This window comes from Periplaneta americana, chromosome 16, assembly GCF_040183065.1.
Source record: "Periplaneta americana isolate PAMFEO1 chromosome 16, P.americana_PAMFEO1_priV1, whole genome shotgun sequence".
Lineage (NCBI taxonomy): Eukaryota > Metazoa > Arthropoda > Insecta > Blattodea > Blattidae > Periplaneta > Periplaneta americana.
Genome location: NC_091132.1, coordinates 169,434,113 through 169,462,045, shown reverse-complemented (window position 1 = coordinate 169,462,045; position 27,933 = coordinate 169,434,113). Strand labels below are relative to the sequence as shown.

The 27,933-nt window shown below is 37.7% G+C and overlaps 1 protein-coding gene across 2 annotated transcripts; it reads left to right on the top strand.

Moving 5' to 3' along the window:
- The first annotated feature begins 218 nt into the window (after positions 1-218).
- Positions 219-27,698, top strand: LOC138691881 (uncharacterized). 2 transcript variants are annotated; one of them, XM_069814454.1, is made up of 4 exons: positions 219-746; positions 6,137-6,373; positions 8,983-9,198; positions 20,741-27,698. In XM_069814454.1, the coding sequence occupies exons 1-4, from the start codon at positions 720-722 to the stop codon at positions 24,935-24,937; spliced, it is 4,677 nt and encodes a 1,558-aa protein (XP_069670555.1). In that variant the 5' UTR covers positions 219-719; the 3' UTR covers positions 24,938-27,698. The 2 variants fall into 2 exon arrangements, with proteins under 2 accessions (XP_069670555.1, XP_069670556.1); XM_069814455.1 differs by lacking the exon at positions 6,137-6,373.
- Positions 27,699-27,933: the final 235 nt, after the last annotated feature.

Here is a 27,933-nt window from a genome sequence, read left to right as displayed (position 1 = left end):
AGAGATGAGGTTAGGTCACTAGTGAATACTTAAACATAAGTAGGGCTGACTTACAATATTATTGAAATGTAGGATTATTAGAGAAATAATACAGCATTTGTTGAGGGATAACATGGAAAAAAAGTTTTAGTATTTTTCTCCATGTTAAAAACTCCGTAGTTATAGGAAATAAATTTTTGTGGTACATCTGTTGGAAGAATATGGCAATAATTCTTTTAATTTCTGTTTTTATTGGGTTTATTTCAGAACACTGTCTACACGACAACAGGCTTTCTGTGGAACCTGGCACAGCCCTCTTGAAGCATTTACTGTAAATAATGTGTAGTTCAAGATGGCGGTAACGTAGTGGACTGACTTTCTTTCTAGTTGTTTGCGAATTTGTTACAAGTTCTATATTTGACAGTAGCTTTCGCCTAGTAGTTTCACATTTTACACAAATCTCTTTTAATTTAAACCAACTGCTAACTTGAGTAACTTCGTTATTGTTGTGATTGAAACTGTCCTAGTGTGCTTGTTAGCTTAGGAAAGTTTTAGATGTAGCGATCAGATTGATTAAAAAAAGGAAACATGGTGTAGTGAGTTAACAAAATTAGTAATGCAGCTCTGTTTTGTGAACTTCGTATCATGTTTAAAGTGTTATACTGATGAATTACTTAGGCAATTTACTTACATCTGACGGAACAAGCCCTGTGTGAATTCACAGCATTGATTCTGGTGACATGGAGGATTTCGAGCGATACTGCGAGGTAAGTGAATTATTATTATTCTATACTTAAATATTATTTGTTTCAGGCGCAGCGGTTATAATTATTACAAGTAACATACAGATTTATACCGATATAGCAGTCTATGTTTCATATAATGATAGGCTATGTTGTAGATTGTATTTCATTACATTTTTTTGACAGCGGTTACAATCGTTATAGGAGCATTCCACAGAAAAGTCAATCCAGACATAATTTTGGGAAAGTACATGGAGGAGAATTTTTCCTCATATAAGTTCTTAAAAAGTAATATATTAAGCATGTCTGGTTGGTAATTAGGTTAATTTCATTATGTGGCAATTCTGTTTAAAAACGAAGACTTTGGAACAGCTGCGAAAGCAAAGAAAAATAACATAAGTTTGGGAATGGCTAGCAGAATTTTAAAGAAGGTATTGAAAACTTTTTGAGTACCGACAGAAAGGTACGAGTATTTGTAATTTGTTCAAGGTATTAAAACCTACATTCATCTACAACAATGGAAGATTCGAGCTACAGAAATATTTTATTGTCGCGTACGTGACATACGTGATGTAATTTTTGAAAGCAACATATAGTAGGAGTATATTCTTAAACAGTATTAGTATGGCTAATATTCATTTTCAGTTTTCAGAATTTTAATGTGTTTTTTTTATTTACATATTTGCAATTGTTTTTATGTTCCATATGTTAGTAACTTGAATGAAGTGATTGGAGTAGTACTGAACAATTTCCAGTAGTGCTAGACGCATGAAGAAATGGAGACAACTCCGTGAAGTAGAAAACCCTGATTTCCAGAAAGAAGAAAATAAAAGATTGAAGTAATTAATGCGGAGTAAAAAAGGAGAGATGAGTGAAAGAGAAATGAATGCATTGAAAAAATATGAACGAGACACGAAAAGCAAGTCTTACATCCCTGCCATCGCTCCTCGCTTCACTACAAGGATCTTAGAGGCGCAAGCTAAGCTGTAATTAAAACTATGAAGGCATTACCAGTTTCTTTCAAGAAACAGGCTTGCATTGGTCACAAGTTTGGCAGAACATGTTGGCACTTTGTAAGTTTTAAGGAAGAAGGAAAGTGGCCTTACAAAAAAAAACACATTAAGGCAGAAAGATTATAGTTTGGTTGCAAACTTTTTTCTTTCGTCCTGACATTGTATAGGTCTGCACATGCCCAGGCCTGAAAGATTCAACTGCTGTGTGGGAAAATGGCAAAAGAATGACAATACAAAAACCTTACATTGCATTGTTTAGTGAAGAATTCTGGAAATTTACGCTGTGTAATATTACACAAAATTCTGCATGTTGGCAGAATCTTGCGGCGATTGCTAAAATAAAAAAAAAATAGTGTGTCCGATGAAATGGAACAAAAATCACAAGGAAGTTCTGAGAAAAAGAACCAGAAGACAGACAGACTTTGTTCTCGAAGGAAGGTTTTGTTGGTGAACTTTGAGATATTGTAATTAACGACTTGCCAGAAATGATGCGACATGTCAATCTGAAGAGAATTCAGGCCATGACATTTCAAAATTAAAAATTGGATTATAATATTCATACACTAGCCATACCCTTGCGCTCCGCTGCACCCGTTAGAAATAAATATATAAAGTAATTACATAATTAAAATAGGACATTTGGTCCAGGTAACATTCGTGTTTGATATAAGGATAAATCGTTCATTATGTTACTTAATTTAAATTGTATTTGCATAATTAAAATGCTATCATTTTGATCCAGAGACACTCATTTGGTCATAAAAATTATTTTAGGAAATACAGGAAACTAATGTATAGAATAGCCTATCAAGTTTTCTGTGCATAAGAAGCTATTTTAATCTTACCTGTCCTCGATTCACTCAGAAGTTACTGTAATAACATTATAGCATTATGTCCATCTAGAGAAACTACACTTTCCAATGGTGAAATAATAATTAATTATACAAATCGGTTAATTTAGCTTCCGATATTATTTCATACAACCACAGAAACATTATCTGTAGGCTATCTTTCATAGCTTTCGATTGTTCCTGTCCAAGGCCTCTTACAGACGAAGTCATTTGTCTTTTAATTCATTACACGGCCTTAGATGGCAGTTATTTTAATTTTAAAACTCATTTATCTCATTAAATATCAGTCCTATCAAAATTTTTCATGGAATAAAACTTATCGCAAATTATTTTTAAAGAAACTTTTGTTATGTAACATTTTTCACAAAAATCAATAATAAGCAAGATATTTCGATTTATTTAATTCAGGCCACCTTATAGCCCCCCTTTTAAATAATTTATTTTGAATGCCATATAGCCTAAAATCTAAGTTACAACGAAAATGATTTATATTCCAATTTTCATCGAAATCCGTTCAGCCATTATCGCGTGAAAAGGTAACAGACAGACAGACAGACATACAAACAAAAATTTCAAAAAAGCGATTTTCGGTTTCAGGGTGATTAATTATATATGTTAGGACCAATTATTTTTGGAAAATCGAAAATTACCAGAAAAATTTCGGCTACAGATTTATTATTAGTATAGATTACAGGTGGACTTCTCAATGTGATTCAGTTGTGAACACCAGGATGAAATACGAAGTGCTTTATGGTCCAGGAGAAGCATCCTTTTGTTTACAGCTGCTACATTTTTCATGGATAAATGTAAGACGTTTCTAAAGGGGATTCACTACACCCTGCTGAAGAATTAATTTGGAGTGACGGACCAGCTTCTGAATTTCTGGCTTTTGTATGCCATATACAGTATATATGAATCAATGACAGGTTAGGTTAGTTTAGGCTTTGTATACCATATATATACGAATCAGTGACAAGTCAGGTTAGTTTAGGCTTTTGTATGCTATGTATATATATATATATATATATATATATATATATATATATATATATATATATATATAATTTGCATATTGGCATACTCATAGTTGTGTCAGAATGTACCCTTTGTTGTTGTTCGCCTTCATTTGGTAACGCTATTGTAAAGATTAACTGCAATTTGAAATAAATTGATGAAACAAAATGTAATCGGAATGCCATGTAAATTACCCAACTTGCAATTGTACGCCACCAAAGTAGTGATCTCATGCAGTCAATTACAAATAATTTAATTAGGCCTAAATTTACAGAATAAATATTTTTACGTTTTTGTTGTGGTAATCCAAACACTAGACCACATATTGGATTTTTCGAAACTAGCCTACTCGTTACATATAGGCGTGCATACCTGGGCATGTTGTATGAGCTATGTAAACGATCACTGTCCAAGAACGATAGGTGGCATTCGTGAATTCGGTGTTGACAGGTGGGCCATTCCTTATACAACTAGGCCCCATGAGCAGCTTGATATTATGCTCCTGTCCCTGAGCCTCAAACCCTTCCTATATCAGCGTTGGAAACTCTAAGACTTCATTTCAGCTTATTTCTAACTGAATTGCTGATTACAGATAAAGTGATGGGAGGGTGCAGAATGATAGTACAGGCGCCTGCTTTGGCCACCACAAATTCCATCACGACCTGACCGTGGATCGAACCCGGGTCACTTGGATGGATGACGAATTCGTTAGTCCTAAGCCACTGACGTGGAGAATACTAGTAAAGTTACAAATGTTACCATGAAACTCAGGACATGCGAGCCGCTCGAAACTTAACGGATTTGCTTCAGTAGTCAGATGTGGAGATGATAGTAGAAGGTTCTGAATGAGACACGACGTAACGTTCATGACGTTGTTGATGATGATGATGATGTAGTCGACCCGCAACCTATTTCTCGAATTCAGAAATTTCTGCCTATTGTTTTGTACCGAATTACGTACCTGTTGTCATTTAGTCAACTGCCCGAAGACAGTTTGGGATCTCACAAATGACATCAAAAAGGCACCAGTCATGTGCAACTGAGCCAGGCGATAATGTGGTAGGGTGGCCAGTTTCTTTCCCCCTCCATTGCATACATCGCTGACTGATAACATATTACACTACTCATACTTCAGATACATATAACATACCGTCAAGTGCGATATACTGCCTGATAATAGCTGTAGAAATCATACAGAACCTGAATCAGAGGTATAGGCCTACGTACCTATGGAGAAATTTTTTAAATCCTGTTTCAAACATTTTCTCTCGGCCCTTCAAATCTTTATGAGATGCATTGAACCAGTAATATATGAAAATTGGACTCCCTTTCATAGCAGTTAACACTAACACGGTAAGTGGAGATCTCATTTGTCGTCTTGTATTAACATCACAAATTTTCTATTTAGTACATGCTAAAAGTTTCTTTGATTTTCAGAATAATCAGGCAGACAATGTACACTCACAGGGAGAGGTGAAGATTTCTGAATTCTTGGAAAGGTTTTTGCATGAGGCCTTTTTTTGTACACGTGTCAATTTTCAGAGCTTACTTTTTAAAACAAAAGGTATGAATAGTTTCATCGTAAGTTAGCCGAGAATTTTAATTCATATTTCGCTAATTTTATTTTTGAATGGGTATTTATTAACATAGCAGGCGAAAATCAGAATTTAGGAGTACCGGTAATATAGGCATGATCTGTTTGTATTTTCTAGTTGAAGTGGTTTTGCAGTGTCAAAAGAAGACACTTTGTGCTTACAGATTCATTGAGATCAATTCCATCAATATAATACTGAAGGAAAACTGAGCACTATTATAGCCTATGTACTAAATATGTTTACTGCGGTTCCATCAACGTTAAGTTAGAACTACGTAATTTGCATTAAACCAGTAAGTGATTAGCTTGAACAATGTTTTAGAAGTGTGTGTAAATTAATTGCACTTCTATCGTCTGCAAGCAAGATTACCTCTGAAAATATAGTTAAGTTATAGTTGAGGTTAAACAATCTATATAATGTTAGCCAACTGTGTCTGAAATTGAACTTCACGTTTAATATTGCCAAATTGTTTGTCTGTCCTTTTGTGATTTATCAGGCATAGAGGAAACTGTGGAATAAAATAAAGAGAGGAACCTTTCGTGACAGGTTAGACTCGGGACATCTTTGTGGATGACCCAACTTCCTTCTAATTGACATTGCAATCATCAGTTCAATACAGGTCAGAGTAGTGAACGCTACCTTACTAGGCTGTTAGCGTTCGTCATAAACATTTTCTTTTGCCACATCAGTCGTGTATTCTATTTACTCTCTGAATACCCATATTTTTACGCAGTCATACTACTGCATAAAACAATTCAAACGAATAGATACAAAGAAGAGAGACGGAACAAATTTAAAGAGGAAAGGGGAACTGTCTTCTTTCACCGTTATGAGAGATGAGGTTCTCTAAACATAGTTAAGGTGCCATTAATCTTCACCAAGACTCCTGTGCAGTCCTGATCTATTCACGTTTCATAAATCGGTGTCTTATTTCTACCCAGGGGTTGGATGTGGAGAAGACGGACTCAGATGATGATCATGATGATGGAAACAACACAGACGCATTTCAGTTTCTATTCCAAACCTATCACGAGATGAAGAATGACCCGGTGGCACTGGAAAGAAGTGACGACGCAGATGCAAACAGTTGCCATTTTCTACCTCAACCCCATCACGAGATGGCTGAAAGAGAAGACGATCCTTTGACAGATGTTGAAGAGAAGAAGCCTTTATCAGAGGTAAACTGTAAGCTGTTTATTTATACAATAGAACCTCTGTTATCCGTGGTAATGAAGGGAGTGGGCTAAACGGTTAATCGAAAAAATCGGATAATCCGTACAATAACAGATAATTCAGTGAATAACACTTACACTTTGGTGATTTCCTCCACGGCCTTGTATTCAACACGCTGGGCAGTGGATCACAAGTTCACTGATAAGTCTGGTTGACAGTGACTGGCTTTTAAGGGGCAAGGAAACTCCTTGTGATGGCTGCCTGTGGAAAGATATGAATAGTGGAGGTCTCGTGTTGCACATTTACATACTTTATACACTCCAAACTCGTATTCTGTTACGATATGAGTCACTGTCTCTCTTTCTCCAAACTGCTCAATTATTTATACTTTTTTCGATACTTAGCACAACAAGATTTCTTTTGACACCTGTAGAAGACATTTTATATAGAAGTTATACAGTACGACAACTAGAGCAATAGACCATACTGTGTAAGGAAAAATGCTTGTTATAACACTCTCTAGAAAAAAAAATTATGTGCTAATAAATGTATAGTAATTCATATATTTCTGCAAAGAAAAAAGCGAGAGAGACACAGACAGATAATCCACCAATTGCTCAATAGGGTGACGGATAATGGAGGTTGTAGTGTAACAAGTGTCTGAGTGAGGAGATTGTCTGCTATCTTCTTTTGGGTGGGAAGCGTAGTGTCCTCTCAGTCCACTCTCTGGCCTCTCAGTCCACTCTCTCTTCTCCCAGTCCACTATGTCCTCTGATTCCCCTCTGTGTCCTCAGTTCACTCTCTGAACTCTCAGTCTACTGTATGTCCTCTCAGTCCATTGTCTGGCCTCTCAGTCTAGTCTCAGTCCTCTAATTCCACTCTCTAAACTCTCAGTCCACTTTATGTCTCCTCTGTCTACTCTGTGTCCTCTGAGTCCACTTTCTGTCCTCTCACTCCACTCCATGTGCTCTCAGTCCACTCTCTCGCCTCTGAATCCAGTCTGTTTCCTGTCAGTCCACTCTCTGTCCTACCAGTCCACTATATGTACTCTCAGTCCACTGTCTGACATCTCAGTCCACTCTCTGATCTCTTAGTTCACTCTCTGTCCTCTCAGTCCACTCTCTCTCTTCTCAGTCCAATCTGCTTCCTCTCAGTCCACTCACAGTCCAACTAGTCCACTCTCTGTCCTCTCAGTCCACTCTCTGTCCTCTCAGTCCACTCTCTCTCTTCTCAGTCCAATCTGCTTCCTCTCAGCCCACTCACAGTCCAACTAGTCCACTCTCTGTCCTCTCAGTCCACTCTCTGTCCTCTCAGTCCACTCTCTCTCTTCTCAGTCCAATCTGCTTCCTCTCAGCCCACTCACAGTCCAACTAGTCCACTCTCTGTCCTCTCAGTCCACTCTCTCTCTCTTCTCAGTCCAATCTGCTTCCTCTCAGCCCACTCACAGTCCAACTAGTCCACTCTCTGTCCTCTCAGTCCACTCTCTGTCCTCTCAGTACACTCTCTGTCCTCTCAGTACACTCTCTGTCCTCTCAGTCCACTCTCTTCTCAGTCCAATCTGCTTCCTCTCAGCCCACTCAAAGTCCAACTAGTCCACTCTCTGTCCTCTCAGTCCACTCTCTGTCCTCTCAGTCCACTCTCTCTCTTCTCAGTCCAATCTGCTTCCTCTCAGTCCACTCACAGTTCAACTAGTCCACTCTCTGTCCTCTCAGTCCACTCTGTCCTCTCAGTCCACTCTGTCCTCTCAGTCCACTCTCTCTCTCCTCAGTCCAATCTGCGTCCTCTCAGTCCACTCACAGTCCAACTAGTCCACTCTCTGTCCTCTCAGTCCACTCTCTGTCCTGTCACTCCACTCTATGTCATCTCAGTCCACTCTCTGTCCTTCAGTCCACTCTCTGTCTTTCAGTCACTCCCCGTATTTCCAGTCCATACCCTGTACTGTCATTGGCTCTTTATAATTTCTAATTTTACGATAATTTGCCATTCTCTCTTACATGTTCCAAGGAATTACTTCTATGGGGAAATCGATCCCGGGTATTAATGTGTTAGGTCAACACTTCCTTTGCCGCACAGGATTCCTGAGCTGGAGGCATCGTATCAATGTGACTCCCGTGTTCTGTCTGTAAACTTCGTCCACGATGTCATAGTTACAACTAATTGGCTTTTCAAATACAGGATTGCAGCCTTTCTCTCATCGGTAAATAGTGTAGTGTTGGCTGCCATGCATACATGCATAATTTTGAATCACGTAGTAGCCTTGCGCTCGTCCGCCATGACACTTGGCAACATAGACTTGGATTTTACCTCCGGCTGACAGTTAATTACAGTGTTGCTGACGTATGGCTCCGGCTTGTAACTGAAGAAGGCTCTGCTGGATACCCATCTTTTGACACAGTCAAACTACTGCGTAAAGCAATTCAAACGAATAGATACAAAGAAGAGAGACGGAACAAATATAAGAAGGAAAGGGGAGCTGTCTTCTTTCACTGTTATGAGAGATGAGGTTCTCTAAACATAGTTATGGTGCCTTTAATCTCCACCAAGACTCTTGTGCAGTTCTGATCTATTCACATTTCATAAATCGGTGTCATATTTGTACTCTTATTTCTACCAGGGCTTGGATGTGGAGAAGACGGACTCAGATGATGATGATGACGGAAACAACACAGACGCATTTCAATTTCTATTCCAAACGTGTCACGTGGCAGTGGAAAGAAGTGGCGACGCAGATGTAAACAGTTGCCATTTTCTACCTCAACCCCATCACGAGATGGCTGAAAGAGAAGACGATCCTTTGACAGATGTTGAAGAGAAGAAGCCTTTATCAGAGGTAAACTGCAAGCTGTTTATTTATACAATAGAACCTCTATTATCCGTGGTAATGAAGGGAGTGGGCTAAACAGTTAATCGAAAAAATCGGATAATCCGTACAATAACAGATAATTCAGTGAATAACACTTACACTTTGGCCATTTCCTCCACGGCCTTGTATTCAACACGCTGGGCAGTGGATCACAAGTTCACTGATAAGTCTGGTTGACAGTGACTGGCTTTTAAGGGGCAAGGAAACTCCTTGTAATGGCTGCCTGTGGAAAGATATGAATAGTGGAGGTCTCGTGTTGCACATTTACATACTTTATACACTCCAAACTCGTATTCTGTTGCGATATGAGTCACTGTCTCTCTTTCTCGAAACCGCTCAATTATTTACACTTTTTTTCGATACTTAGCAGAACAAGATTTCTTTTGACACCTGTAGAAGACATTTTATATAGAAGTTATACAGTACGACAACTAGACCAATAGACCATACTGTGTAAGGAAAACGGCTTGTAGTAACACTCTCTAGAAAAAATAATGTGCTAATAAATGTGTAGTAATTCATATATTTCTGCAAAGAAAAAAACGATAGAAACACAGACGGATAATCCACCAATTGTTTAATAGGGTGATGGATATTAGAGGTTGTACAGGAACAGGTGTCCGAGTGAGAAGGAGATTGTCTGCTATCTTCCTGTGGGCGGGAAGCATAGTGTAATTTCTTGGTTAAACTGTTGTCTATGTTCGAAACAGGAAAACCTGCATTCAAACTTAATTTAAAGTAGAAAATTCTGTCTCTCTGTTAAGGTGCGTGCTTCAGATTCTAGTGGTACTACTACTGTTACTACCACCTCTAATGTTAATTCCACTAGTTACTAATATTACAATTATATTGTCCACGCCTGTGAAGTAACGGTTAGTGCGTCTAGCCTCGAAACCAGGTGGCCCGGGTTCGATTCCTGGTCGGGGCAAGTTAGCTGGTTGAGGTTTTTTCCGGGGTTTTCCCTCAACCCAATATGAGCAAATGCTGGGTAACTTTCGGTGCTGGACCCCGGACTCACTTCACTGGCATTATCACCTTCATCTCATTCAGACGCTAAATAACCTAGGATTTTGATAAAGCGTCGTAAAAGAACCTATGAAAATAAATAATAATACAATTATACTGGGTACTACCACTATTACTACCACCTCTAATGTTAATTCCACCATCCTAATTATGGGTCGAAATTTTCAAGAGAGGAAATGAAATAGCTTCGCGTTTGATTACATACGAAGTTAGCAAAAATGTGCTGTTGATGCCGCTTATGTACAAGCGAAAGTCGAAGAGTTCGTTACTGACATAAGGATTACCGTTGATGAATGGAGCGGGTGAATCCAGATAAAAAGTTACAGTTCGGGAAGCAAGACTGTCTCTAGTGCCATTGATTCAGTTTACAGCAGCAACAACAACATTTTCATACCTGATAATAGAAGTTCTTATAATCATAGTACGCTACTTCCACATATGTGCTATATTTTCATTTTGTAAACATTTCTGTAGTCACTTGTCTTTTATAAATGATTAAATCAATGTCGTCATCAAAATGTAGGCAGATTTATTTCTAGTCATTATACATCACTTCCATACCTTGAGGCTCAAAGCAGCTATAAATCTTGTAGTATGCATACAACCCAACACTTGGGCCCCTTCCTTGCGAGTATATTAAACTACATGGACAAGCTGAATGTATGTTAAAAAGTGCACTAATCTCTGTGGCCTGCTTTGTTCTTAATTACATCATTGACACGATCTGGCAAGAATTCCACTAAATTTCCAAAAACCTCAATTAGTTAATCACGAAACCAAATTTGAATTTTTTTTTTTTTGTAAGGTTCACTTTCGCCATTCTCCTTTTGCAAATTGACCAGAACTTCTTAGTCGGCTTGATATCGGGTAAGTTGCTGTCCAGGGGTGTACCTGATGAGGATGGTTGTCTTTCTAAATGTCTGACACGTCGCCAGGTCTCGTTGAAACAGACCATTGCGATCTGGAAATGATTTCTGCAGGAGTGGTAAGACTCCAGTCTCCAATATATGCAATATAGTTGCCACTATTCAGCATTCCCTTTATATGAGATAATGATCCACACCCTTCACGTGTGGAAGCCACCAGAACATTACTTTTGCGGGATGTTTCGATGTTTATTGGATATCAGCTCATGATACCTTTTCGGATCCTTTACGAACGTAAGTCACACATTGGCTGTGAACCTCGAACCCACATTCATTGGCTGAAAGTACTTTCTTCCAGTTATTCACTGGCCAGTTTATATTTAATTCTGACCATATTAACTGTCTTTGCACATATCAGGGTGAGAAACTGCCTTTTAACCCAGATAAGACTGAATTATTTTTTGTTAAAAAAATACAATTTTTTTGGATGAATTATTTAATTATAATTTATATAACATAACAAAGATGTTTTTAAATTTTTTATGTTGATAGTATCCGAGATTTTCAGTGTCCTATATATAGGACTTCAGTCATATCCCCATGCAAAAACATTATATGACATAAGTCGTTTTAGCGCTTATATATATATATATATATATATATATATATATATATATATACACACACACATATATATATATATATATATATATATAAATTGTTTAGCTTAACAATACATCAAATTAACGCAAAATTATAATATCACTCACACACAATAAGATTATTGTATTTTTCGAGAATGTTTATGGTGTGTGATACGTGATAAAACATTTTACAAGTACACCAACATCACACTTCATACATATTATTGTTGTCTTTGTGTGACACTGCCTGCATCGAGTTTGTTTTTCTTGAGATACCACAAAACGATTACTTCCAGCAAGCCTTGAATCTTTTTGCTCAGTCTTAGATGAGATGGTCTACCGCAGTGGTCGTCAGCATTCGCTGAAATGGGTAAAGGGTAAGTGCAGCAGGATTACGTAGAGAGCATACCGCCAGCAGCCACAAATGCACCTGTGGGTAAGAGACGATAGCCCGAGAGTGCAGTGAGTTGACGACCGCTGGTCTACCGCTTGACTGTACATGTCGAGCAGTGGATTCGAGAACAGATAAGACAAAACGTTTACGAAATGCAAGATGATCGAGTTTTTCGTTGGAGTTTATCTTGTATAGCTATCATGCATTTTGTTCTGCTACGTCAGTGCAGACTAAAGTACCATTTCTTGCTTCTAATAGATGTTTTGTACAGATGATTTGGTCCACCCATATTTTTGTTGATATTGAGCTATTTCACTGAAATAACATTTTTAAGGAGAACAAAAGGATGTACAAGATCTGATCGCTTTCGAAATGAAGACATCAGAGAGGAACTACATATCTTTAGCATGAATGGAATAATTAAGGAACATAGAGATAGATGGTTCCAACATATTGTGAATTTATTTCAACTCAACAATAGGATTTTATTCTTCCAACAATAATTCCTTTCTACAATTCACCTTAAACGCTCTCATCAACAATAGGATTTTCACTCAACACAGTATTCGTTATAGCACTCCACTGACGGCAATGACAATTTACTTGGACTATTACGAACAACAATGAACTGTTAATCTTAACTAATATTTACAAAGCACTATTTACAAATCAGAACTGTCAGTTCACAGTTCTTCTAGCTCAGTCACTCGAGTGCACAGTATCTCGAACCACAGACCTTCAGAGACAGTTCACTGTACTCGAACTCAGGTCCCTCCAACTGCGGTCCACTGCACTCGAACTCAGGCCTTCGGATGCTGACACAGTTGCGGACGCACACTCGAGCCGAACTCCGGTACACAAGACTGGCTTGCTTGCTCTGGTTTACTCACTGACTGGCTGACTAATCAACTGAAACTGCTCAAGTTCGTTCGCGTTTCTTCTTTTATAGCTAAACTATCGTTGCGAGAAAGTACGAGTTCTAGATAGTTCGCGATATTTCGACGCATGTGTCCATTCTCGAATCATCTCGCACGCTGCTACTCCCCTCCTTCACCGCGCGTAGCCATGCCCCAGGAGGCAGATGCGCGCGCACCCCGCCCAACACAAGGCCGACTTAGCCTCTCCTCCGTCGGTCGTGAGATCGAATCTCACGTGGGCGTCACAATATAAATAGAATGGAGGACACCAGACTACCAAAACTCTTATTAAATTACAAAGCGACTGGAAGAAGAGACGTACGACGACCTAAGGGACGATGGAGGGATAAACTGTGAAGCCGGAACAGGCAATATTGCCTACTCCGTGTAGTGAAGATGATGATGATGAGGAGCTATTTCACTGATATTTTCTTCTTCAAATTTCTAGATTATCTTGAAACTGTGTGCACGGAAATTGAAAAATATAGAATTTCCCTGCTGTATGTCAACTTCTTCCCAATTGAAATTTATTATCCTTTCTCTTCATCTGTATATCGGTTTCTGAATCACTAGTATTTCTACTGCCATTCTCACCATCGCCTTTACTATGTTCATCAACACCATTATGACTTTCGTCATCATAATCATCCATTCCCTCTTCTTGTGTGTTGAGGGTTACTTCCGTCTCAGCTCGCGGCTGACTACCAGGCATATTGTCAATTGTAGGGTTATTTTCATCACCAGAATCCTCATCAGTTACGTTACGACACGCATTTTTTGGTAAAAATGGTGATGGAAATGTTATTGCACTTAGGTATAGCAACTTGGTCGTCCTGAATCATTTGTAAGGCTTCATTTAGTGAAAACCCCCTATAATAACATGAGTACCATCAGTCTCACGAAATGTCCCCTCTTATGACTGACGTACTACATGTAGTACGCCTAACTTTACCATGATATGGCATAACACTAAATCAAAACTGAATCTAATTAAGAATTATTATACACGAAGTACATCATACGAGTATGCCCTATCAATATCAAAAGCATTATACCTATAGCACGTGATATATACCGACTTCGAGAACAACATGTTCCGCTCCACAGCCATGACTCACACAAATATGTTAACAACAATGACTATGACAGACTGAACATAATAAAAAAATTGGAGGCAATTTATAACATATAATGATTATGGTATCATGATTGCCGACTATGAAAATCTTACACAACAATGTTAAAAAAATAAAACGTCCGGTGTCCTATATAAGGACGTCAGTCTTATCTGGGTTAATGGCAGACGAACATTTCGGCCAACTTGGAAGTCTACGATGCAGTGAGTAATGTGAATGTCGCTCGGTCTCAGTTGTGGATGTTAGTGGACAGCAGATAGCCTAGGATTTATTTCACTTCTTCTAACAATGAAACGGCATCTGGCGGTGAAGTCCTCCTCTTCCAGCCACATTTTGCTTTCTTCTAGACCTGATGTATCCAGTCTCTCTGTATCGCTTCAGGATGGAATTAACTGTAGTTAAACGAACACCACGTTCTGTTGTGTCATGGCAGCGTGCTCTGCTAGCATTGCAGTTATTTGTAGCGATTTCCTGGAGTTGTTTCCATTTAACATAGCAATGCAGTCTTCGTTATAAATAAAACGCTGCTGAGTACGAAAATGAGACGAAACAATTAACACATTGCAAGGAATATAAACTCCAGACCTTCAACAATGAAATTCTGCTATTTTACAGAACTGATCTAAGCAGGAATGTGCGGCTGGTAGAGCCACAATAAAAGAAAACGGTGTCGGGTGGAGTTCCCGGGTAGCTCAGTTGGTAAGAGTGCTGGTATGTTCAACCAGAGGTCCCGGGATCGATACCCGACCGCGGAACAATTTTTGCCTTGAAATTATTCAAATTGTAACTTTTTTTTTGCTCTGGGAATGTGATACGTGTTTTCTGTATAATTTGAGCCTCCTTAATAGGAATATGACAATAAAAACAGTTGTTGGTTACAGTGTTTGAGAATTTATATCTCAAATACTGCTTTATATAATGATAATAAGTAGAGATCGGATTTTTAGGCACTAAAAATTGCAGTTTTAGGTGCCTAAAATAAGCTGAAAATTTGTAAAATTAGGCTCTATTTTAATGAAAATAGGCATTTTAGGCACATCAAGGTATCATACTTATTTCTTTCACTGAAATTTTTAGTTATACACTAAAATACGCACAAAAAAATATGTTTAAACATTAAAAAAGAATACTGTATTATATTTATAAATAGAGCTGCACAAATTTAATATATTGAAACTAATGAAATAATGATTATTGATATCAAGATTACTCATTTTAAGTTATTGAAATTCAGTTCCATGCTCAGACTTTATTATAATTATCTGCACAGTACACCACCAGAATTTTTTCTAAATTCTCCACAGTTAACCTTTGCCTTTTGTCACTGAGAATCATTTTGAAAGCAGAAAAACTTCTTTCAACCGAAACTGATGTGAGAGGCGCAAATTTTAAATTAGGTACAATAGAAACATCAATACTTACTGGAACATTTACACTTTCCCCCGATATCACTCTTGATACTTTTTCCAACAATGAAAATCCTACATTCTTATTTAACACGTTGTCCCACTTATTTTTAACTTTTTTCCCAGTTTCGCCCAAAGCAGAATGTATGTTCACTTGAGCTTCCTTTACTATTGCTATTTGGCTACAAAGAGATTGTTTTTCACGTTCTAATTGTTCAATGCTTGCAGGTATGAAAGAAAAGTTTGATGTTATGTAGGCAATATCGTTTTTCACTCGTGAGTCATTCAGACAATCTTTCACTGCTTTCACACACGCTGCACTATCAGTTTCAGGTAATTTATCAATAACTGTGACCACTTCTTTAAAATACTTAGAATAATACACCACTGACTGAATCCAGGTTCCCCATCGTGTAACAACCGGCTGAGGTGGGAGTGGGATATCTGGAAAGTTCTCTCTGAATATTGAAATCCTGGATGGGGCTTTACAAAAACATTTTTTTTGTGTTAGAAATAAACGAATTGACAAGAGGAAATTCATTCCGGATTGTTTCAGAAACCCTGTGAAGGCCATGTGCTAGACAGGTTACATGCGTGAGGTTAGGATAAAATGTGGATCTGCAGCAACCATGTATGAGGCAGCATCAGTACAAAACAACAGAACTTTAGAATCGTCTATATTACCTGAGTATAAAGACTGTAGGCCTTTATTTACAAAATAAGCAATGACTTGGCTATTCACTTTCGAAAGTTCCTTAACACATACGAGGTGTGGAATCGAAGGTCCATCAGGACTAAGTTTTCCTACTACCATATTTGCTATATACCTATTCATAGGATCTGAGGTTTCATCCACAGAGACCCATATGTAAGAATCACCTATATCCTCCCAAATGGAAGCTAAAGTTTCATTGTGTATTCTGTCTAAGTAATTTTTTCTTAGGGTCGACTCAGATGGGATATTTTGTTTGCAGTATTTTTGTAAAAACTGTCTTAAAACCGGATTTTCAATTGCATTCCAGGGAATGTTAGCAGCAACAAACGCTCTGGTTAAATCAGCATAGAAATTGCTGCTGAGATTGGATGAAGTAGGCTGTGTTAGTAAAGTTTGTTGCAGTTGATTTTTCTGCTGAGCTTTAGCCTTATGAGCCGCTCCTTGCACATGCTGCTTTAGGTGGCACTTCGTTTCTTGCGAAATCTAAAAATGTAAAGTAAACTGAATTAAAATAAAATCCTAATTGTTGTATTGCCGTATTTCTATCACAAAGTTAGTGGGTTCGAACAATCAAAATTTTAATGACCTGCAAATACTTTAACTATCGGAATTTAAAAGGTTAAAGTGTAGTGGTCTTAAAAAGAATTATACCTCAGGATAGCTCAGTCAATGTATAAATATTATAGGCCTATTCATTAAAATTAATAGAATTTATATATTTCAACTATTGTTACATACCTGTTTGCTACAAATCTTGCAGAATATTATTTTTCCATCATAAGTGAATTCTGAATATTCTGTTAGCCATTGCCGGATCAATGTAGATTTTGCACTTATATTTTTCGGCATTATCGCGTTAAACTTCACAGGAAAATGTCCTACCGCTCAAAACTTCTCAACACAAATAAGGTGAGGGAAAGAGCAACTGTTAACGAGCATTCAAATGAACCGTTGTTATTGAGATTAAATTGGACAAAAATACAAAGTTCCACTTATTGTTGCATTTCCTGGTAGTGTTAACACTAGGAGGGCCATTCTTTTAAATATTTTGTAACGGTTTACCCTACTAATTCGCAGTTTTACGACTTTTCATAAATATTTCAAAAACACTCTTTCTCCAAAAATTGTGATTTTATGACACTCTGAAGGGCAGTACAGCTAATCGGTTTCAGACCGAAAACAGTCATTTTTATAGTATAGTATATCTCTGAATCGGTAGCAGCACATGTTGCGATTGTTGCCTGCTTCAAAACTAAGGTTGGTTCTTTGTCGGCATTTATGCCTTCAAACATGTTAAATTCAGTGAAATCTATTGCGAGTGTCGTGAGATTCAAAACATTTTGTTTCCTTTATCAATGGTTTCATGGCCGGTGTGAAGCAAACTTTCCACTTTTTAAATGCCTTAAATTTCGCAGTGAATGCATGTATAAATTATAAAAAGTAAGAGTAAAATGCGAAACTTTACAGTGAGTTAGGCATTTATAGGCGAATATTAACAAATTAGGCTCTAATAACCGTTTTAGGGCATTTTAGGGCACTATAAAACTCTTTGAATACCTTTCAATTTCCATGAAACACAAATATTAATAATTATTTTTACTTTTCTGCTAAAGAAACAAAATAGGCATTTGCCCTAGAATCCGATGTCTGATAATAAGGTATCTTTTTTCCATAGTTGAAATTTCTTGATGAAAGCGCTCACCATGCTGATCACTGAAATCGCCACAATTCTCGGGGAAAAAGTCAAGATGGGAGTGAAGGAAGTGAATTTTCAGGCACATGTTACAACCCATAATTGCATATGCCAACAGTAACTGCACTAGTTCTTCATTGTTCTCAGTTGTACAGTTACCCAGGAAATTTAATACAACCTCCTCTCTCGTTTCCTTCCAACAAACATTCGAAGTGATTGTCCCTCATTATTTCTCTAATTTGTGGCCTATTGAAAACGTCCTCTTTTATTTCTGAGTCACTAATAGCAGGAAATTTTTCCTGGATATGTTTAAATAGTTCAGTTTTATGATTCATCCGTTTAACAAAATTCTTCATTAATCCTAATGTGTAAAGGGGGTGAAATTACTTTACTTTGAGATACAAGGGGTTGATGTATAATATTTTTCTTCCCTGGCTCTAGTTATTGTCGATTAATATTATAATGCTTATCTCGAGAGCGACTGTCATTCGCACAGAAAGCAGAAAAATTTAGTGTACCCTAATTGCATTCCAAGAAGCGAAGCACATACAGTAAAAACCATTCGCACTTTGAATATTATCACTAAAGCACACGTCTTACACAGAATACTAACGCCACGGAAATTTCCTGGTAAACTGAAGCAGTTTCATATGACGAACTTGTTTCTCTCCCTCCAAATGGAACCGAAAAGGGCAATGAAACAATTTCCGCTTCTAGAAGTTGTTTTTGACAAAGTGGTCTATTGCAAAATTTGAACTACAGTTATGTCATTAAAGGTCATAGTGAAAGAAATGCACATCTCAAGTAAAATCAGATCAACTTAAGCGAATTCATACCACCAACCTGTTTCACCCCGTCCAAATATACACATAAAAGGGAAATAAAGTAATTTCCTTCTCTACAAGTGTTTCTGACATGGTGGTCTATTTATACTAATATTGTTTTCACATAATGGGTCGTCACATTTGTAAAACAAAATAGTTACACACGAAATACGGTAATTGTTTTAATAAAATGCATAGAAATGAATTATATTGTGCATCTCGAAAACCCGACCTGATGGAACATTTTGCTTGTTATTTTTTAATTCAGGAGGTCGAAATTAGTAAGAATTTGTTAGTTTTATGTCTGGCGCAAAATGACTCTTGACCTTGATCAAGACCCTCTGGTACTGAACCGGTATCTTTTGCGAGCCAGAGCCTCACAAGAGCAAATGGTGTGTTGGGCTGTTTCATTCTCATTTTCGTGAAATAGGTATGCAATCCAAGTTTCCTTCAAACACAGTCATATTTTTTAAATGTTTTTTCACAGTAGCCTGACCTGTCATCATTCTCAGCTGAAGTCTCTTTCACTTAATTAGGCCTTCAGATCTTTTCTCACGTATAGTCTAACAAGTAGCGTATAGTGTCTTTTCCTGGATCTTAGACCCAAGTCTTTTTTAAACAGCTTTGAATTGCTTCTCTTGCATAGTTAGTAGTTCCGAAAGTCTCCTCTGGTCCGCTGAATTTGAAGGCCACCTCTTGTCCAGCAATTGCGTCACCTTTCCATTTCCTTCAATGCCACTGTCACCCAGCACCCAGATGAGTTTTACTTCACCCTGTTCTTCTCAATGAACATTGCTGATGTTTTTGAATTCACGTAATTCCAAACTGACAAGAGAAACTGAATATCACAGACAGGAAGTTTTCTTATTAATATAGCGAATTCTCTAGTATTTAACACAATATTACAAAGCAAGGAATTATAAAATAATTATATATTAGTTGGGTATATACAGGCTGTAACAACTTTAATGTTTAGAATTTCTGGAACATGTTCCCTGACACATTCTACGTTGATTAAACCTAACATACCTATATCCGAAATTGAGAGGTTACAGAGATAACAGAGCTGGAAAAAATAGAACTTCTTGCAGCTCCAAGCATTATACCGTTTATACAAGGCCTATTTTATGGCATTACTAAGTAGAGATACATAAGAAACATTTGAAAAGCAGTGAATGAAGGAAATTTTACTTTTAAGAGAAATTAAATTAAAATTGTTTAGGTTGCTAAGGAAACGAAACAGACAACAGTTTAAAATAACGGTTGTGAGAAAAATAAACCGTATTGTGACTAGTCTTTTTATTGAGTTTTGACCATTAAAACACGCCTTTTGTGTACACACATCAGGAATACGCCGACATAGTTTATGTGTATGGACTGTGTGATGGCAATGCAACAGCAGCTGTTTTGGCATATCAAGCACGGTTCCCAAATCGTGGGATTCCTAGTGCACAGGTATTTTCACGTGCCTATTGGCAAATTTCAAGAAGTACAGTGTTTGGAATCTTAAGGACATTTTTTTTCAACTTTGCACTGCTTCTTTCATACTCACAGGTAGTTGATATTAAAATGTAATATGGTACTAATAAAAATAATGACATAGACATGTCACTTTCGGAAATTGGTGTTACTTCTTTCAGTATTGAGCGATAAAATTAAATTAAAAAATTTAACTTTGGGGTACAAATACTCCAAACCTATAGAACTTTGGATATAGGTATGTTGGGTTTAATCGACGTAGAACGTGTCAGGGAACATGTTCCAGAAATTCTAAACATTAAAGTTGTAACTCCCTGTATATTTTACTAGCCGCATTAGATGTATGACTTCATTTAACAGTTAGATTATATATGTGAAAGCAGTGAGTGCAAAGCTGTTTTATTTACAGGGTTACGAGAAGACAGGTGGAGCCTGCAGAAATGAAGGGTATATGTATGAAGTCAAAATGGCTGAACTTCTCTTCCTTAGACTGATCAATGACAGAAAGAGTTTTCATATTGCTTCCAACATGGCTGCAGCTGGAAAGTTCGATGATCTAGTGCTGAGTATTGATGGTAAGGCAGTTTTTGTACAGTTGAAACATAAGCTAGGGCCACAGGTTTCAGAAAAGAAAAGATTGTACACAGTACGCAGAGTCTTCCCAATCGAGAAGCACTGCAGTTCTTACTACAGCCTCAAGAAGGCCTGGAGACAGAAAACTGACCTGCAGCGGTGGGGCTCATTCAGCGATGTGCAGTTCGTTGTTTACACAAATGCTCCCGTGGCTGTCGGTGAAGATGTTGAAGATTCTCATGTCCAGACACTTCTCAAGACAGGAGGAAGATGCGTATGTTTGTCTAAAAATGACTCATCCCTGTTAAAGAACGAGCCTGACTTCAATCAGTTCCTCCGTCAGTTCAGGTTATACACAGAACAAGCAAGTGAGAAGAAACTTGATTCCTTAATCAGAAATGAACTTCATAAGGCATTGGGGACGGATTCCCAGTTCCTAAAATTTCGGACTGATATAACGAGCTGGATGGAAGGCCCTGGTTCTTACCTCACGGAAAATGTTCAGTTTTGGAAGGATATAGTGAAGTGCAATGTCGATGACTTAAATAAAGCAAAAATAGATCAGCTCGCAAAATTTAATCTGCAGTTTGATGATAGAGAGTTGAACTTCTTTAGACAGCAGTTACCGGAAGGCGGAGGACTTCTGAGAGTTCAGAATTCTAACGCTCTCACTTGTCTCAAAATCCACCAAAGCGTTGACAAGAAGATTCTGGTAGATGCCAACGTGTTGGAGGATAGAATGAGTGAAGTGTTGGCCTTGTGGGGTCGCTGGCCTGGATGTGATGTGCTTGTAATCGATGGCTGGGTTGAGGCAATAGGAAAGATCGTCACCAATTTAGGTTCAGGAAAGACCCTTGTTGTGATTGACGACAGTGAGAATGGGAGGGAATTAGAATGTCTCAGTCACAAAGACGAGTTTCGCTTTGGCCAACTGAATGAGGAATCAAAGAGACAAGTATTAGATTGCAAAATTAATTTCCAAGGTGAGTCCATCAAACTTAACACATTAGTTAACGACACTGTATTCAACAAAGTAGCGAACGCTGAAATTGTAACTCAGTTGGTCTCTGGAATTGTCGAAAGCATTGGAGATAAACTCACTCAACAAAATGAACACTACATACCTCGTAAGTTTGTTACTAGGCTACATGTGAGTGAGACAGTATTTTCTGATTATCGGGAGTGCTTAGTTGTAAGTGGAGTTTCACTGCAGGCTCTGAGGAAAATTGTCCTACCTACGAAAGTAGTAGAGATGTTTGATGAAACAAAACATTCTGAAGAAGTTGTGTGTCGCTGTTTTGTAATTGGAGGAAAAGAGGATTTCGAGAAGGCCAAAACTGTATTTGAACGAGTCCATTGGCTTCATAAAGAAGAGACTGGCTTTATTTGGAAACAGTCCAAGGGTAGTGTGTCCTATATTAAGTCTCACTTAATGGATAAAACGTCCATCAGAAGCTTGCAGGAATTGATGCTGCTCTCTGACAAGGTCAAGTTGCTTGTGGCTCATCCTGGAATGGGAAAATCGACAGAAATTTTGACCTTAGCTCAGGAATTCAAGCGACGTGAACCTGCATGTTGGGTGGTCACTGTAGCTCTCATTGAGCACACCCGTTACCTGAAAAATTGTGGAATTTCTGCTGTTGAATTTCTGTTAATTGCAGGGAAATTATTGAGTGACTTTGCTACGTCACTTTTGAAACACGAGTTACATCATGGTGGCAATATTGTGATATTGATCGATGGGTTTGATGAGATAGACCCAGATTATGTAGATAAGATGTTGCGCATATTAAGGCAACTTATTATTAACTATAAATTTAAACAACTTTTGGTCACTTCTCGTTCTTTATTGAAGGATATGCTGGAGGAAAATTTCTCCTGTTTTACATTTGAACTTCAACCCTTTACAAAAGAGAATCAACGTGATTTCCTTGCTAAACTTTGGAATGATGTCAGTATTGGTTCACATGACTTGCATACATTTATTGCCAGTTTGTTAGAAGTGACAGGAAATTCGCTGAATGATAAACTTAGTCAATTCACAGCAATTCCTCTACATACTCTGATGTTGGGTGAAGTATTTCGTAATGAAGCTTCTCACTTTTGTCAGTCAGGTGAGATGGTGGTTCACTGCAAACTGGATTTGCTGGGACTGTATAACAGGTTTGTCGATCGGAAGTGGAATATCTTTGTTCGCATGAAGGGCAAAGTAAATCTGACAAACCCAGTGCAGCACCATTTAGTAAAGTTGCATTGGGAAAAGTGTGAGAACGACCACATGGCTTGTGCCATACATTCCTTACTAACAACTGAAGATCTTAACCATCTATACTCCTCCGAAGATATTATGAGACGAGTAGAAGATTTTCATGACCAATTTAGAAATGGAAAAGAAAAGAGTGGAATTGTTGCTCAAATTATAAATTCCGCAGCGGTGTCCATTCACAGAACATTTCTAGAGTTCTTTGCTGCGAAGTGGTTCACAAAACATTTCAGATATGAAAGAGAATGTACACAAGAGATATTATTTAGACAAGAGCTCATAATCATGAGACAGTTTTTTGATAGGATTCTGGCAGAAGGATTTGAATTGCATACTGCCATCCTAAATGAAGACAAAGATTGTGTGCTCAAAATGCTGTCATCCCCTGAATGTGATGTGAATGGAAAAGATAAGGGTGGGAGGACACCCTTGCACTTGGCAGTTATCAATCATACTGAAAGCAGTAACTTTTCACCTAATAAAACTGTGTGTGAAATCATTGAACTATTATTGCAGAATCATTCTGATTGTAACGTTGAAGATGGAGTGTTTCACTGGCGACCCCTGACACTTGCTGACAAGATACAAGCGTGGTCAGCTGTTGACATGCTGCTGGGCAGCGGTGCTGAAAGTAGTGACATGATATTCACTATAGAATTGATTGAGGGTGATGAGTCTTTGTGCAGACTTTTGAAAATTGTTGCATTACAGGGATATGTGAATATTGCAAAGTTGATGTTTAAATGGGGCCTATGTGTGAATCATCCCCTTGAGGCACATTTTAATACGAATATTTATCCCGATGCTATTATTGTCACAATGTTACACATAGCATCTTCTGCAGGACAAACGAAACTGGTAGAGTTTTTTCTGGATGCTGAAGAAACAGAAGGATTTATAAAAAAAAGGGCTTTGATTTGGGATGACAACCAATTTCATCTAGGCACTGAGAAGACTTCGGTATATACGACAACGAAAGAGCGTCTAGAAATAAGAGACTCTGATCACAGAACTCCCTTGTTCTGGGCTGCTGTCAAAGGTCGTCTAGAAACTGTTAAGATGCTGGTTGGCAGAGGTGCAAATGTTAATGCAGATGATGCATGGAAACAAACTCCTTTATATTATGCAATTTCTGGTTGCCATGTAGAAGTTGTGCAGTTCTTAATACAAAGTGGCGCTAATGTTAAAGCATGTGACAAGGATGGTGACAGTGTAACATTCACTGCACTCTTATCTGGCAATTTGGATATTTTGAGACTACTAATTGATAAAGGCGCTGATGTTGATGCATGTAACAAGTTAAGTAAGAGTCTAATATTCACTGCTGTGGAAAGAGATAATGTGGATATTGTGAGACTCCTAATTGATAAAGGCGCTGATGTTAATGCATGCAACAAGTATGGTGAGAGTCCAGTATTCGCTGCTGTAGAAGGAGGTAATGTGGATATTGTGAGACTCCTCGTGGATAGTGGTGCTAATGTTAATGCATGCAACATGTATGGTGAGAGTCCAGTATTCTCTGCTGTAGAAGAAGGTAATGTGGATATTGTGAGACTCCTAGTGAATAAAGGCGCTGATGTTAATGCATGTAACAAGGATGGTGAGAGTCCAGTATTCGCTGCTGTAGAAGGAGGTAATGTGGAGATTGTGAGACTCCTAGCAGATAAAGGTGCTGATGTTAATGCCTGTAACATGTATGGTGATAGCCCATTGTCAGTTGCAGAAAGAAAAGGTAACTTGGAAATTGTAAGCCTCTTAAAGAGAGGGTAAGTGCTAATGTTAAATTGTGTAACTGTTAAGAGGATTTTCCAGTGTTTGTAGCGGTGGACTGTAGAGATGGAAAAATATAACATATGAATACTTTGGGATATTATTTCAAGAGAATTTTTATTGGAAACAACAACCCATGGACAGAAGCAAATGACTCTGTGTATTTGTCAGCACTGGAGTTAATTACTCAATATTGTGTTGAATTCTCTTCTGCATTACGGTAAGCCCTTAATAATGTGTAACACTTCCTTTTCAATTGCAGGAAGCCCTTATCCTTCTTGCCATACTGTTAATAAGATCATTAATGGATTGTTGGTTCAGTCTATCCCACTCTTGAATGACTGCATCTCTAAGTTCTGTCAGGGTGTCTGGAGGGTTTCTGCATCGCCGTACTGCAGATTTTAGCTGATGCCAGGTATGTTCAATAGGATTCATGTCTGCTGAGTTCGCGGGCCACTCCAACCTCATAATGCCAGCTTCTCTAATGTATACTTCTACAAGATCACTTCGATGTGCTCGGGCATTATCATCTTGTAGAATGAAGTTATCGCCATACTGTCCACACCTGTGGAGTAACGGTCAGCGCGTCTGGCCGCGAAACCAGGTGGCCCGGGTTCGAATCCCGGTCGGGGCAAGTTACCTGGTTGAGATTTTTGCGGAGTTTTCCCTCAACCCAATATGAGCAAATGCTGGGTAACTTTTGGTGCTGGACCCCAGACTCATTTCACCGGCATTATCACCTTCATATGATTCAGATGCTAGATAACCAGAGATGTTGATACAGCGTCGTTAAATAACCAACTAAAAAAAAATTCATTGGATCATACTGTGACTTCACAAGACAACTGACAGAGAAGTGGCCTCGTGGACGGAAATGTACGATATTGTATTATTTTTAAATTTTGTATAACATAATATTGCAAATGTAGCTCAACTAACTTCAGTGTTTGTTACAAATAAACTTTCAGAAATTTAATAGAGATTAGTATTGCGTAGTATATATATATCGTTTATTTATCGGAAAAAGTTATGCAATATCAAATTATTATATTTTGTAGTTTGTTCTTGTAAATAACTGCACATATACTTGATTAGAACAGCTGTCGTGGCTCCATTTGCATTATGGTCTGGAATTTTGGAAGCAACTAATTCCGGAACAACATAACAGTTTGGTGATTGTTACCATCTGCCACATGCTTGCTGTTATTTTGGGATTTTTCTTTGGAACCAGAAGACTCGGAACTATTCCGGAAAAAATTTTACTACCACACTACTAGTGGAAGTGTTGATGTAGAATTTGTAAGGTCCTTAAATGAAAGCGATGTTGATGTTACCTACATAATGTGAATAGAAACATTGCTGAGATGTTAGTATTGTTTGCAATGTTATACGTGATTCAGATCTCTAACAGAGAGAACTGCAGATGTCTAATGCCCCTATAGAAGATGATGAATTTGTAAGGTTATAAGATTCTATTATTTTAGAATGATCTTGTAGATGTTGTAAGGTTTAATGGATCCTGGAGCCGATGTCAATTCATGTAGCAAGAACTACCACTGTCTAATATTCAATACAGTGAAATGTCATCTGAAATTTGTAATAGGTTTGGTAAAATCATGTACTGATAAGAGCTGTGAATGTACATGGTATATTGTATCACTGTTATTGCCAGCACATTTTTGTTTCATTGTTGCTACGCATTTCTACCAACACTATTTGCTTTTGTTTTATCGACCTATCTCCACCATTTTATCATCTTTAGTCATGTAGAGATCGTTTACCCTCATCCCACATCCAAGCAACAACAGTGCTAGGCCTGCTGGTATTCAGTTCAGATATGTGACCAAGGGATCTTGAACAGCCTAGCTTCGGACTGGATTTTCACTCCCTTTGCCATTCTAGACTAACTGATACATCAGTAACTTGTGTCTCTGTTTTATGTCTGTTTTCCTTCCTAACCGCAGATTGAATAAACAGGATACCATACTTATTCTCTGTTGTTCAGATGGTTTTATATAACAACTTTACATTTGTTGGTCATTTTTATGTTTTCGTTTATACATCTTGATTACACAACTTTTAACACTGTATCACTTTTGTTATTGTGATGTCTAGAAAATTTATGGATATGTTGTTTTCAATTTATAATGTGTAAGGTGTAGCTTTGGGTGAATTTTGTTTATGTGTTGAAACATTCAACCACAACGAAATTAAACTACTAGAAAAAGGATTAAGACACACATACACCAATACAGTTATGTTGTTTATGAATGGAAAATACAGTTAGGGGAACTTGTTTCATTTTCCAGTATATAATTTACACTAATAGATTCAAAATCCCCTACATACAGTACACTTTCACAAATTAAAAGAGTTTGAAAGTAACTTTTGGTGGATAAAGGGGATTTTCAATCTAACAGTGCTTTCAGCAAGCCTTTTGCATTAAATTCACTGGTTTTTGGAACTCAAAGCAATATAATTCAATAGACCTCATATTTGACACTATACTGGTGTTCATAACTCAGTTGTGTAAAAATATCATGTAAAGGGTTTTAAATGTAGAGAACTATTGTAACCTGTGTTAGTATTTGTTATTTTGTAATATACTGTAGGCTAAATAAATTGCTATATTCTGTATTTCTTTAGTACTTGTAGTCATTGATTCTTTCTTTTTTTATGATGTCTAGGAGACATTAACTCTTGTTAATTGTGGTCATGTTCGGACATTACACGCAATGAATTAAATTTCTTGTTAATTGCATATGACAAGCTGTAATTATTTTATGGTACAAATACACTTCCAACCCTAAACATCCTTCGTATTTATAGTGGCATATTATAGTCTCAATTTTACCCATTCCTGGGTACAAATGGGGCGCAAAGTCTCTGGTGCTGGTGCACGTTTCATTGTTTACAGAAAGAGGAGATGGCATCGATCTATAGAATGCAAATTGTGATAGTGATGTCATTATTGTTTGTGGCAGTAGAAAGTGGCC

What these genes read in the sequence shown, in the direction of transcription:
- LOC138691881 (XM_069814454.1), top strand. Translation starts at nt 720, where the DNA reads ATGGAGGATTTCGAGCGATACTGCGAG. An exon ending in ATTTCGAGCGATACTGCGAG is followed by an intron (nt 747 to 6,136) that starts GTAAGTGAATTA and finishes ATTTCTACCCAG; the next exon opens with GGGTTGGATGTGGAGAAGAC. An exon ending in AGAAGAAGCCTTTATCAGAG is followed by an intron (nt 6,374 to 8,982) that starts GTAAACTGTAAG and finishes TATTTCTACCAG; the next exon opens with GGCTTGGATGTGGAGAAGAC.